Source organism: Cottoperca gobio, chromosome 13 (assembly GCF_900634415.1).
Source record: "Cottoperca gobio chromosome 13, fCotGob3.1, whole genome shotgun sequence".
Classification (NCBI taxonomy): domain Eukaryota; kingdom Metazoa; phylum Chordata; class Actinopteri; order Perciformes; family Bovichtidae; genus Cottoperca; species Cottoperca gobio.
In genome coordinates, this window is record NC_041367.1 from 16,805,873 (window position 1) to 16,820,331 (window position 14,459).

At 38.9% G+C, this 14,459-nt stretch overlaps 1 protein-coding gene across 1 annotated transcript in view; it reads left to right on the forward strand.

Annotated features, from left to right (window-relative positions):
- The window catches only part of frem2b (FRAS1 related extracellular matrix 2b), a 51,630-nt gene that overhangs the window by 17,202 nt on the left and 19,969 nt on the right, over positions 1-14,459 (forward strand). The window contains exons 3-6 of the mRNA XM_029445869.1: positions 5,909-6,055; positions 9,132-9,362; positions 11,788-11,913; positions 12,235-12,486. Of these exons, the coding sequence (XP_029301729.1) occupies positions 5,909-6,055; positions 9,132-9,362; positions 11,788-11,913; positions 12,235-12,486 (756 nt within the window). The remainder of the gene's footprint in view (positions 1-5,908; positions 6,056-9,131; positions 9,363-11,787; positions 11,914-12,234; positions 12,487-14,459) is intronic.

A 14,459-nucleotide genomic window follows, 5' to 3' on the forward strand; every position in this document is an offset into this window, starting at 1 on the left:
TTCTGAATAGATATGATCATTGAAAGTTTAAGAATTTAAGTCATTTCAAACGATATATTCCAAATTTGTAGAGAGCGCAGAGAGTTAAATCACCTCTATAGTTGTGGTTCATATGTTAATCTCAAAGAACTTTCCCTGCTGAGAGCAAAGCCTTGCTTGCTTTAAGCCTTGCATGGCTCTCTGACCTAGCACTTGTGTTCAGAAGTGCCTTTGGCTTTTTTATTCAGGCCCCTCAAATGTCACCTCAGAGTGACCAGTGCGGACACAGAGGCGACAGCAGCCAGGAATGGACCCTGTGGAGCGGCCAAATGTATGGCGGACCAGTTCCCTGAAAGGCTGTGTAGCTAGAAAAGGGGTTAGGGCCTGTAAAATCATAACAGTTCCAAACTTTCAAGCCAAGGCCAACTCAGATACTGCTGATACAAAGCTTAAGGTGATTAGACCATATCACGCTCTCTCTCTCTCTCTCTCTCTCTCTCTCTCTCTCTCTCTCTCTCTCTCTCTCTCTCTCTCTCCGCTTTCTTTCCTTCAACAGGATTACCATAGCCCTTATTCCCTTCATTGGAGAGGTAAAAAGTATGCTGGTCTGGTATATTATGGAACCCAGAGGCAACTCATTTTATAGAGTTAAGACAAGTTGTGATGATAGATTATGTGTATCTTGTTTAGAACACCATTTGTTCAATTCAAATGACAATTGTGTCTCTTATTTCTATTCCTGGAAGCAACATGGAGCAAAACATGTCAAATGCAATCCTACTACCACAGTAGAATTTCAAATGAACATGGTTAAAAGTCTAAGGACCAACTAACAGCCCATGGAGACGGCAATCATTATCATACATACAAAATAAAGTCCTAATTTTGTAGTCTTATCCTTACTGCTGGTGGGGATTTTGTATTTGTGCTAGAGGAAGCTCATTGAGTATTCGAAGGGGAAATGGTTCATCTTCTGTGGATCATGAATAGCCACAGCACACTTCAAGGATTCCAAAGTTTTAGACAAGGCAGAATTTTGACCTTGAATGAAAGGTCTGAATTATTAAACAAGGTGCTTAAATCTGCCTCATAAGACTTTGTAGCTCCCACAACAGGTGAATCAACCCTATCAAGCCTTTTGCTATCCACGTTATTAAATATTTGTTTGCATGTGAAGTGTGGGGAAATGAACTGCTCATTTACCCTTGATGCAGGGTTTACTGTGTGTAGCATGATTAAAGAGTTTTCCCCATTTAAGAAAAACCAGTAAAATAAAAGTTAATTGAAAGCTTAAGCTGCATGACTCGATGAGCTCAAAATGCCATTACATACATATAAAATACACAATGGCTCCTAATACTATAGGCTTCCAGTCTCCTTTAGCTGCAGCTTTTAAGAATTATGCTAACAAGAGAATAGGGTTGTACTTCACCATATTCATATTTAATACCTTTATTATTAAATAAATATATATATTACGGTATATTAAGAAGCTCCCATGGCTTTGTCTCCCTGTGTGGTCCGTTTTATTATCATTTGAAGGGAGTCCTTGTGAATCTAATGCTTAAAACTAAATTAAAACCTCTGGCCTGTGAGCACTTTGCTGGTCCTGGATCCGATGGTTTATCTACCTCTATATTATTTTACTTACCATTATTAATGCTACACTAGAATGTAGTTGTTGCAGATCATGGAAACTGTTAGCACACAAAGTCCATTTGCAGCATATGATCATTAAGTATTTTTAGATGCATTGTGTCTTTTGAACAGGAGGATTCACAGGCTTGTCCCAATTTATCCTGTCTAATCAGCGTGGTGCTGGCTCTGTGGGCAAATGGCCGCCTGTCTGCCTGGTTGAATGAACAGGCGAGGGACCATGGAGCATTGTGGCACCACGATGCTCCATGGTGACCAAATAAGGTCTGTCTGCAACATGTATGCTGGGAGGAGACAGGGGTACTAAGTTGGCACAGTCCAGTCTCTCACATTCTTTGGCCTCTCTCAAAAGGCTTCACACATCTACTATGTGGACAGAACTGGTGTGTAAAAGTGCAGCCACATGAACTGTACCAAGGTTTTTTGTGAAAAGGGTACAAGGCTGGTTATGGTTAAGTTGTTAAAATAAAAAGTTTGACACTTGTTAAAATTATTATTTAGAGAGACTTACACTACAAGTGCTAAAACGTCCACTAGAAACCAACAAGACAGTGAATGAATTAAGATGGAATTTATAGGACTCCTGCTATTACTATATGCTTTTAATGAGAATATGGACATTATGTAGAAACACAGTCTAATATAAAGTTAATGTACCTTGGCTCATGTGATGTATGTTTCTGCACTAAACTGCAAAGCAGTGCAAAGGCTGGAACATAAGAGATACCGATATTGTTCACTAAATTCTGTCTCACTGCTGCAAATGTTGGTAAAAGATTAACTCTGGTGTTTTCCTTGGGGCCTCTTTGAAGTGGACTTACTCTAACCCCTGCTTATCTTAATTAGAAAGAAATCTGGAGGAGTGAAGTGGTCCTCTGAAAATGAGCACCTCCACTCCCAAGCTCCCTGAAGGCCACGCTGCAGTTTTGCGGGGACTTTAAGGCGTCCTAAACTCAATATTTGCTCATGTCATGTAGTTTAAACTGTGAACAGAAATTATTTTTCTCCTGAGATTTGAAAGCGCTGCTGGATATATCCTTCTCATATCTTGCCATATATGAAAAATGTATAACTAATAAAACCACTTTATGTTTGTGAAAACTGTCAAAGGCAAACAGGTGTTTAACGTGATTCATCTTGAAAGGGAGAGCTGCCTCTTTGAGGCTTACCTTGATGTGTAGGCTGTTTCTTTAGTGTCATGTAAATAATTATGCAAAACCTAACCACTTCATGCTTTTATTGAAATTAATGAGGTACTTTGGATAAATACAGCGTTAAATGGCTCTAAAATGTCCCTGCCTGCGTGTTTGATTGTATATGAATAAAGTATCGATCTATCTACCTATCTCTCGCTCTCTCTCTCTCTCTCTCTCTCTCTCTCTCTCTCTCTCTCTCTCTCTCTCTCTCTCTCTCTCTCTCTCTATCTATCTCTCTCTCTATCTATCTATCTCTATCTATCTATCTATCTCTCTATCTATCTATCTATCTATCTACCTATCTCTCGCGCTCTCTCCTCTCTCTCTCTCTCTCTCTCTCTCTCTATCTATCTCTCTCTCTATCTATCTATCTCTATCTATCTATCTATCTCTCTATCTATCTATCTCTCTCTCTATCATCTATCTATCTATCTATCTCTCTATCTATCTATCTATCTATCTATCTATCTCTCTCTCTCTCTATCTATCTATCTATCTATCTATCTATCTATCTATCTATCTATCTATCTATCTATCTATATGATGCTTATATGATTTATATTCTCCATTTTCTAGAATTATGCTTGTATCAGATGGGTTATAGCTGTTACAAAGTCTACGCCAATGTGTAAAGTTAGATAAACAGCCAAGACCTTCTCTGTTTCCATTACCTCAGTGGAGGACGGTCTCCTTCACGACTCAGAGATCACACATGCAGTGTTTACCGGTGGCATGCGTGCCATGCGGCTGGCTTTAATCCAAAAGAAGTCGGGAGGTCCTGTCATACACAGGTCACCTGTCTCCAGAAGAATGATGTGGAACACACAGGAAGCACAAATCCTACACTGTGGTAGACCTCAAGAATGTATGTGTTAGTATTCATAAAAAAAAGTTTTGCAAGTCTCTATTACCAGTTGATATAATACAATAGTGAGTCAACCTTTGTATTTGCAATATTTTTTGCTGTAATCAGACATTGTTGTGCCAGTGTTTACCCTAAAAAATGTGCTTTGCACACATATATTCCAGATTGAATTGTTTTCCTTATCTCTTGCTTTTTGAGTAAAAGGGATCATGCTTGTTTGTGACTTTATTATATAATCCATATTATATAAATGTAATGCCACATTGACTCCCCAAACTATTTTTCCTGCTGTACTTGTAAATTATTCAGTGCATGTCCCTTATGATAGTTTGCATGCTGTTTGTGATGCAAATTCTAGCATAATACAAAATAGCAATTTATTTGGGATTAACAGAGGAATAGGTTGTGCACAGGAACAGGGACTTTATGGCTGAGCAGACCAACAAAACAACAGTTTAATCAAGTAAAAACATCATTTATTAAAGGAAATGCTGAGAATTAGTTTTCTATTAGTTTGAATTGTTAAGGAAGTCATAAATCAGGAACTCAATAACATCATCGTAGTGGTCCCTCTGGAGTAAAAAAACAAAACAATGCCTATTTTCTAAGAGATACAGATATTCTGTGTTCATGAGAATTTCATGAAATGATTCGAACACTTTTTCCATTTTGCAGAAGAGAAAACAATAGAACAGTTTCTTGTCTTTTCTGCTCAAACTTCACAGTTTCTACAGCCTTTTGTCCCAATTACAGCTCGGTGTTGACATCACCGAGTCTGTCTGAAGTTAACTCTGAATGGGATCTACAAGTTCAAATAACTCATAATCAGCGTCAAACTTCTGTATTCTTCTTCTTTCCCGCATTTGTAATAAAGCCTATTAGTCACCAGAACTGCAAAGATAAATTATGTAGAGTCATGTTTCTTTAGCATCTCACTACATTCTTAACCTTTATAACTTAAGTCCTTTATCTGGTAGAACATATCAAAGTACCTCCATGTGTTCATTATAGATTAATGAACTTTATTCAACTAAATTAGTTGAATAAAAATAGAGTTGTTGGTTTTTGGACGGTGGGAAAAAGGAACACTTTGTACTCTCCGTTGTCCTTTTTATGTCACACTGACTTTATCCTCTTGTTCTAGTTATGGCACAATATTGTCAAAAAGCATCGATGTCCGGGCATTAAGTCCCAATGTTTGAGGAAAAACTGTATGTATAATAAAAGACCAAAGCAAAAAGCTGGTACAGAGAACGTTTCACATGTGCACACACACTCAGACACACAAACTCGTAAATGCACCCTCACACATAATAAAACACCCATGGTGAATGTGTATAGGTCTCTCCGGGCCCATCGAGGAAGGAAATGGACACAGTGGAGCGGTCAGCTGGACGTAACAGATTTACTGACCATAACGACCGGGTGGGGCGGGTTAGAGACTCTCAGTCGTGCCCAACACAAACAACAGCAACACTCTCAAACCTCTGAACAATGTCCCTGCACCCTCCCGGCAGTTTCACTTTTATTCCACCACTTTCAGAAGTGCCAGATGTTTAGTGGATCAGTAGTTTTTATCTCACCATCCTGATCCAGTACAGCAGCAGGCAGCAGCACTTACTGTGCAGTCTGGTGGAATAGTGCCAAGTTTTAAGAATCAGTGTATAATTATTTAGACGTCCAGTAAGTGCAATTAAAATGAAATTTAAGTGTGCTGTGGTGTCCTTACGAGTCAGTGTGTGCACTTATTTTGTCAGTGTTTGTGCGTGTTTGATGGATGTGTATGTGGCTCTGCTTTGAGTCTTTATGGTAAAATGGTAGCAGCGAGGCCCTCCAGGACTGTAGCAGCGAGGCCTTTGAATTAAACCTCCAAAAGCAAGGATAAAATAACCCAGTTCAGACAGGAAACAGACACCTTTTATCGTAATTAGAAATGAAGCAATTAGACAACTCTATATTCCTTTGGCATGAGGGCTGTGCACCACTCTCACTGAGTGCTGGCTAAGAGTCTCAAAGTCAAGTCCTTAAGGTAACCAAGGAATCATTCTAATAAGGGCTATTGGAAATAGGGATGTTTATTTTCAAATCATGTTTTGGATATAAAACCCAGTGAGGCTAGTTTTGATTCCCTCTGTGTTTTCCCTTGCTGTGTGATTATTTCTATGGAGCCATTTTAAGTTTATTTAACTTTATCAACTGTATTTGTTTGCAGGAGGCAACAAACTGAAGAACCAGCAGTTCCGTCTGAACTGGGCTTGGATCTCTTTAGAGAAGGAGCACTACGTGGTGGATGAAGAGGTCAAGTTCCTGGAGGTGGTGCTGAAACGTCGGGGCTACCTGGGGGAGACTTCCTTCATTAGTAAGCAGACATTGCCTTTGATTTCATGAAGTCACTTATACTCCTAGACTAACTATAATCATTAATACAATAAAATAAATGAGAGCAGTGGGAGCGTGCAGCAAATTCATTTGTTCAAACATTTCTATTTTAATAAAAATGTTGATTTTTATCTTGATCTGGATCCAGATAAACACCTAAAAGTATTAATTAATACAAAATAAATAAACACAATGTATTGTAAATAAAAGATATAGGAAACATATTAAATAGACACTACAAACGAGGTGCATGTGCATTTCTTAAGGTTAGTCCAGTATATCACAAGAAAATATGCACATATGTTTGTGTTGTAGGGACATACATACTGGTTATATTCCTGGATCTACACCACAAACTACTTACTTGTTTTGCCCAATAAGAAAAGATCACCCAAAGTTTGTGGCCATGGAAAGGCGCCATTCCAGATATTAGTCGAGGAGATTTACTGGCCGGAACTAAACAGACAATAACTGTTAACACTGTTTAAAATAACAAGCTGCTGGGAGCATTTATGAGTGGCAGGAATTCTTACCACTGGTCCCATTGGCCTTTTTTACTGCCGCCATTTATTCTGTCCATAAAAACGAGTTGTGATTAAAATGACCTGATGTTAAAGGTCAATTCCTGAAGGATAATTTGCTCTATTGTCTTCGGTATATTTGTATGCCCCAGGGCGACAGACTAATGAAACATCTCTGAGATGATATGCAAATTGTACTGACCTTTATAGTGGTTCACACAGCTCAGTATATTATCTTCTCTATCTCTGCCACTCAGTGAAATAAAAAACACAGATCATCATACTCTACGGATATACAGGCACATATAGTCGATAATATTCCACAGTGAGAAGTAAACAACTGTAATAACAAGAATACACTCTAGACATTTACAACAAAAGAAACTGAAACTGAGAACAATCTGAAATGACCCCACAGTAATCTCTTTGCAAATTTATATTTAACAACAACATAATATATCTTGTATAAGGCACCTCAGCAAATAATACCATAATTGTCGTTTGTTTTGATTTTCTGGAGCATCGCTACTGTTTTATTAATGGTTGCATTATATATTAAAGAGGTGCTATTTTGAACTTTGGATGCACTCCGTGTTCAGTGCCCAGAGAAAACATGCCTTGCATTTTTATAATGTCCAGAATTACTGTTGTGTTCTTTCAAGTCCAAACCATCACAGTGCAGTTTTCTTATGATTGAGACAGCATGAAGGGGAATGATAATAGTTGAGGGAGCTTAATGTACCTCGCCATGCTGGTGATGGAAAGCACACAAAGAAGCTGCAATTTAAAAAATAAAATCAAGAAAGCGCACTCAAAGTACCAATAGCAATAAATGGTATCTTTCTAAATGCACAAGTGGTGAAAAATGTTATGTTGTCCAATTCTTATTACAGTAAGTGAGTACATGTTTACATTTCTCTCAGTCTTATTAAATGGCTTTTGAAATATATATTTTTCAAATTGTATCTAAGAAAAACATTTGCTGACCTCACTAAAAGAGTGATCAGAAAGTGTTTTTGAAAGTAGCACAACGCTTTAATAATTAGAGACTCATGTTACACAAGAAATAAATAACTCTCTGCAGCATTCCCCTACAGGTTAACAACTAATATCATGTCTCAGTAAGGTAAAGCAACTAAACAATTACTTTCTCAAAGTAATCATTTGGAGTTTCCGTCTTCCTCTGCTGCGTTGAGGCGAGGAAAGTAAAAGCAGCAAACCTCTTTTGCAGGCCACCAGAGCAGCCTGGCAATTCAAGCCACCCATCTGCCTCAGTGTTGCCATGAGATAGTGCTAGATCCCAGGCCAGTACCTTCTCTTGAAGACTGAAGGTATCTGTTCTTGCCCAGCCCCGCCTGAGTAAACACTGATCAGAGGAGCCTACTGCTGCTTCACCGGTCAATGTGCACAGTGCAGGTGTCACCAGTTTGGAGGATACAGCGAGCCTATTTGTTGCAAAGCCTCAGAATGACTGCTCTGATCAGGGCCATCTATGCATTGTGCAGGAGATAGAGTTAAGAGCCAATCATACTCTCGCCTCTCCTAGCTACTCTTTGAAGACTGCTGTGTTTTCAAGCTTCATTGAGCTTGAAAACGTATGTGCAGTGGCCTTTCCTTCTGTGTGAACTTGCATATGAAAGCCCAGTTTTTATTTTTTATCAAAGAACAGAATGGTAATTTACATAAAAGCCCAAACTCATGCATTACTCAATCTGTGGTCTTTTGAAGAGCTTGTGTGTAGTTCTGATGTGCTATTTCAGTGTTACTCTTCTCCTTCTTCCTCAGTTGTGAACAAACATCATTTTATTTTTCCTGTTCTTGTTATTCATGCAATACTTGTGCCTTATTTATCCAATAATTTATTGTTAATACATTAATGGAAGCCTACAGGATTGCCTTGGTGTGTGAAGGCATGTTCTTTCTATTTACTGCCAGACTCCTGCTTCTTGTTGTGTGGCCAGTTAACAAAGACAATGGAGAGGCTTTGTGACATTTCACCGGCTTGAGGGCTCCTGCTCAACAGAAATCGTGCCTGTGTCTCAGCTATAGCGACTGTAGGCCCTATCAAACAGCTCACAGGCTGAAGGTCAGACAACGCATGTCAGCCTCCAACCATTGCTACTGAGACCAGGCGGTAATTGGCTTTATTTCCCCTATGGCCATTTGAAACACTGGCAGTGGGAAACTGCAACCAGAAGATGGGAAAATATGGTTGAGTTAGATCAACTGGGACGTGATATTTTCCTGGTTTTAGAGGAGGCGAAAAAAAGTAGTTAAACTGTATCTATTTTTTTTTTTGACAATATCTGTATAACTATAACTGTATGGCTATTTACACATATCTCAAGATTCCCAGAATGCACATACATTAAAGAAATGTGTTTATTAATAAGGTAGATTGTACATTGATGTTTGCTGGTACCAAAACCTGACCAAGGTGATACATTCTCTGATATGCTTGATGGTAATTTCACAGGGTTAGCAGATGTTACCTGATTATGATAATAACCAAAAATAATTCATGTCCTTCCTAAGGTATAGGCACAAAAGATGGCACTGCAGAAAAGGACAAAGATTTCCGAGGGAAATCTCAGAAACAGGTGCAGTTCAACCCGGGCCAGACCACAGCCACCTGGAAGGTGCGGATCCTGTCAGATAGCGAGCATGAAGTGTCAGAGACCTTCCAGATCGTTCTGTCCGAGCCGGTGATGGCAGCCCTTGAATTCCCAGAGTTTGCTACTGTGGAGATCCTGGACCCTGATGATGGTCAGTAATCATAAACGTTTACATTTAATTATCTTGCTTAAAAAGTTGATTGCACTTAGTTTTAGTGATGTTAAATAAGTTCCTTAAAAACTACCACAAAAACAAATATAATATTGGCAGATACTTTCCTTTCTGCATGTTTGTGTTTGCTGCCTAACAATGCTCAGGTCTTAAGTGGAGCTACAATGGAGTTTGAGAGCAGAACATTTTACAGCTGTATGAAATATTGTAGTGATGGATGTCACATGTCTTAAACCATGTGACATTGTTTCCATGTTCAGCTATCATACAGAAATAAATCCATTGTCGAAGGGACAAAGATGTCTATTTGGAATAGGGGCGCGCAGCCTGAGTGGCCGGCACACCTATGATAAACTAGTACGCTACTTTAAGTGCCAGCAACAAATAACACAGTACATCTGCTTTCGCTGTGGGTTCGAACATGAAACATCGATAAAAGAGAAAGAAGGCAATGCATTTTTTAGGGAACGTATAAACCAAAACGATAGACAAGTCATTAAAAAAGGCTACATCTCAAGGAATGCACAGAATTGTACAAATCTGTGTAATAATACATAAATGTGGATCTTTTTCTAGCTGTAGAGATTTCAGTTCAGGTCCAGGAATCATTTTGCCCTCAGCTGTATTGATTAGTGGTGGTCGAGAATATTGCAATATTATGTTATGTGATACTGATTGATAAAAAAAACCCACTGTAATGATTTTTAATGAATAGTTTGCATGCAAAGAAGAACTCAGTCAATACTTAAATGAATGAATGAAAATGCAGATCTCTTTAGTCTGATTGCATAAAAAAGTATTTTCCTCAGGTTTGTTGCATGGTGGGTTCTTAATAGATCGCAATGTACCTTGCTTACAGTATTATAATAAATTGCAATATATTGAACCCTTGTATCATTATACCAATCCTATCGCCAGATTCTTGCACACAGCCCTAGTATTCATGTTTCAACAAAATGCCTCTGTCCATCTGCCAGCAGGCATCGGAGCACTTTATATTTTATATTCAAAATCAATTCACATAAAAAACTGAATGCTGAGAGGAACTAACGACATCCTGAACCCAACTGGATTATGGAAATAGCTAATGAATAAAAAACAAACCACGGTTATGGGCAGCATTTTCTATCCTCAAGTGTAGATAAACAAGGTCAAAAGGATATATGGAGCCCACACTGACCTCCCTTGCATCTGAAATGAGCTGTTCAAGAACAGATGAACAGTGTTTCTGAGAACAGCTTGACTGATAGAGCTGAGATAGAGAACTGCATAGTATAAATATAGATAATACTCCTCCTCATCCCATAAGGCTTCATTGGGTGAAAGTCAACATGTATGCTAATTAAGATTTTTAGTTGGAACATTGCTTTCCAAGAACATCAGTCTCTGGTGGGCTTTCAACTGGTAGCGATCTTTGCAATATGTTCGATTATTTTTTATTTTACTTTTGCCTTGTCTATCATCAGATCATTATACGGTCTAAAGTTTTGATGTATTTTGGCCTCTCAAGGTCATATAAACTCTTAACTCTGGAGCAACTCTGAACAAAATGCATTTTTGTTTGTTTTCGCTGAGAGCAGAGAAATTAAATAGCCCAGGAGGCTGCCGCCATGAGACTGTGAAAAATAAATAATTTCACACCAGACTAACAGTCTAAAGTGGCTCAGACTGAAATCAGCTTAGCGCTTGAAACAAGAAAGGAAGAGTGGCCACATCATACTAAGTATGCAATTGTCTCTATGGTCCTCAGGATGGGAAAGGACAAGGTCAAGCTCTTTTGATTTACCAACACATTGTTAATGTGGGTGACCACGATGCTCAGTGAGAGGGAGACAAAGCCTCTGTCTGTGCATTTCATGGCTGAAATGTTGTGAACTCATTACCTTCCTGGTTATCATATGCAGCCCAGAGTAGGAAAGAGACAAAGAGATGGAGAGCTGCCAGTAAAACTGTTGTGGAAAAAGAACCAAATTGTTTAACGTGTCTCTGCTTGCAAACATAATTACTGTAACACACCTTTTTATTCTAGCAAATGTATGTGGGCAAATTACAATAGACTTCTTAAATGAAAGTGTGAGATGCAGATTTGTCAACATTTGGTTTTAATTCTCTGAAGGATTCCTTACTCTTTTCCTAAACAGCATTATGTTACAGATAGCGTTTTACACACTGTGTTATTCTGTGTATCACTGTAAGCCGACTCTAGCTTGGAATATTTACTGAAGATAAACAAGATGGTGGGTTTTGATTAAAAATGATGACATTTCTTCACTCAAACACAATCAATGTCATCGTACTAAAAGTCACAAAAGATTCAACATAAAGGTATTAAATTCCAATAATAAGTATTAACGCCAAATGTCAAAGTAATGATCTAATATGTGTTGATTTTTCTCATATACAGAGTCAACAGTGTGCATCCCCTCAGCTGCATACAACATAGAGGAGGATATTGGTGAGCTGCTTATCCCAGTGCGCAGGAGTGGAGATGTCAGCCAGGAGCTCATGGTCATCTGCTACACTCAGCAAGGTAACACAAGAACTATGTGTTGACATTTAAGTGGTAAACTTTGTGTATTTTCAGGAATATACATGATATAAACTCTGGTTGCTCTAAACAAGTTATGTTATCAAACACAACTAAAGTAAGTGAATATGGGTTATTTAAATACTTTCTAGGCAGATCATCCTAAGGTAGTTTTTCAGTGATGCATGTCAACTTTGTTCATGAAAAAATCAATTTCAGGGAAAAAGGAAATCGTATCTAGGTATTGATTAATATGTGAAAAAAGACTGGCAGAGTTTGGATCATTAACTTTGCTTTTTGTAATTCTGTTTTCTGCCCACTCAGTTTCAGCCACTGGCACCATCCCCACCACAGTGCTGTCCTACTCTGATTACATCTCCAGGCCGGAGGACCATCACAGCATCCTGCGCTTCGACAAGGGAGAGGTGGAGAAATCTTGCCGGGTGGTGATCATTGATGACTCCCTGTATGAAGACGAGGAAAGCTTCAATGTCACCCTCAGCATGCCCATGGGGGGCCGTCTGGGCTCAGAGTTCCCCGCAGCTAGAATCACAATCATTCCCGATATGGAAGATGGTAAGATGACATTTCACTGATCATGAGTGTGAAGTGGAATGCAATACCGTGTCAAATGGTCATGGAAGAAACTAAAGGGCTTTGGTTGCTAAATCACTTTGTGGCATTTAGAGACACGTTTCTTTTTGCTTTTTATTTTCACTTTCAAAGGTTTTTCAATTCTGATAAGCCTCAAGAAAAAGCCAGCATGAATGTGGTTATTGGCTAGAAAAGCCTTTTATCTGATTTAGTTTGAAGCCTTACTGTATTTGTGCAATCACTTATATGTACTGGATAAGCACTATTATAATAGCTGAAAAGTTTTAGAGAAATGGAAACTAGGCAAAAATAGACAAGTGGGAAGGCAGACAGCACGTACTGCATGTTGGTGTACATGTAAAATGTGTGTTTGAAGTGCTTTTCTCTGTGTGTATGTGCCTGTCTGACAATGTCTCTGACAATGAGATAAAGCGTTTGAGTGTGCGAGCCTCCTTCCTCGAGGCGAAGCCTTTATCTCGTATCTGCAGGCTCAGACTGGAGGGCTGATAGTCTCGCATATCTCCCTGACGCCTTTCTTTTTGTTCCCCAACACCTGACGGCCATTCCTCAGTTCCTTATCACTCTGATGATCTCCGGAAGCACTGCTGTGAAGTCAAGACTATGATCGCAGGCAGGCAACACTAGAGCTAAAAAACACGGCATGATTGCGGAACTGTCTTTTTTTCCTTGAATCAAAACCCATTTGAAGCTACATAATTGGGGTGATGATAAATATTCAATTCAGCATTCTTCTGTTATATACTTCCTTGGTTTAAGTACTCAGAAGAATCAGTAGTATTTTTGCCATGTAAGTGAAGTTAGCTAGCTTCATTGAGATTCATTTTAATCGTCTTCAACTGCTAAAATGACTCAAAGTTAGAGTCTTCCTGCAGGAGACCCTCTCATTTCATACTGCTGAAAATGTAAAGTGAGAATTGTAAAAATATCATGATTTGAGCACCTTTTCCCTCAACATGACAACAGCTGAAATAATCACATTAATTAATGACCGAGAAGACATATTATATTTATATATTGAAGAAATGTATTCAGACATCAACCTGTCCATGAACCTGTGCTGAGGAGGTCTTGCCTTCAAGGCTACTGTTTTTTAAACTGTGTAACAAGTTACTCTCCGCTTCTATTCCTGTGGGACTTGAGGCAGACACACTTCAAGCGGATTTGACCTGCTTGAGGAAGGAGGAAGTTACGTGGTTGGAATGTTTTCATACTGTAGCATCGTCTTCGGTAACCTGAGAGTGAGTACAGGTCCTTTTGACCTCCGCTGCTCCTGGGTATTGACTGCAGACTGCCAAGGCAGCTGCTGAGACACACAAGTTTTTAATAGGATGTACAACAGTCGGTCCTTGCGGCCTGTTTCACAAGGTAATGTTTTAACACTTCAGCTATTATACTTCCACAGAATCATGGTCTTTATGGATGGCTCTGACTCTAAAAATCACGCATGTTTCAATCACTACTCATTGACTGCGACGTTATTGATCAGTGTCTTGCTATGACTGTCTCACTCAACACATACGGTTTCTTGTTATTTACAGTTTTGATGAGGGTCAAGGCTGTTACAAGGGAGGCTGACCAATAAAGCACATATCTATTAGGAAGTAAGAGATAAGAGAAGCCAACTTAAAGATTGCTTTAGAGGTGGTCTCAGAAGAACAAAGGAAAAGGGTTAATGGTTTAGTGGGGCACAGTTTCCCTGCTACTAATAAATAGCATCTTCATGTTTATACATTACTGCTTTTCATAGTATTGGAAGGCATGCTCTATTTTATGATTGCCCCTGGTTCATAGAGACTCAGACAGTGTGCGTGCATCTGTAAACAATGACTTGCCTGAGTAATCCAATTTATGTAGCTTGAGAAGTCAATTCCTTATTAAACATACTAAGAAACGTTCTTGCTCGACAGATCTGAGACTTCCTGGCAGACTTGTGC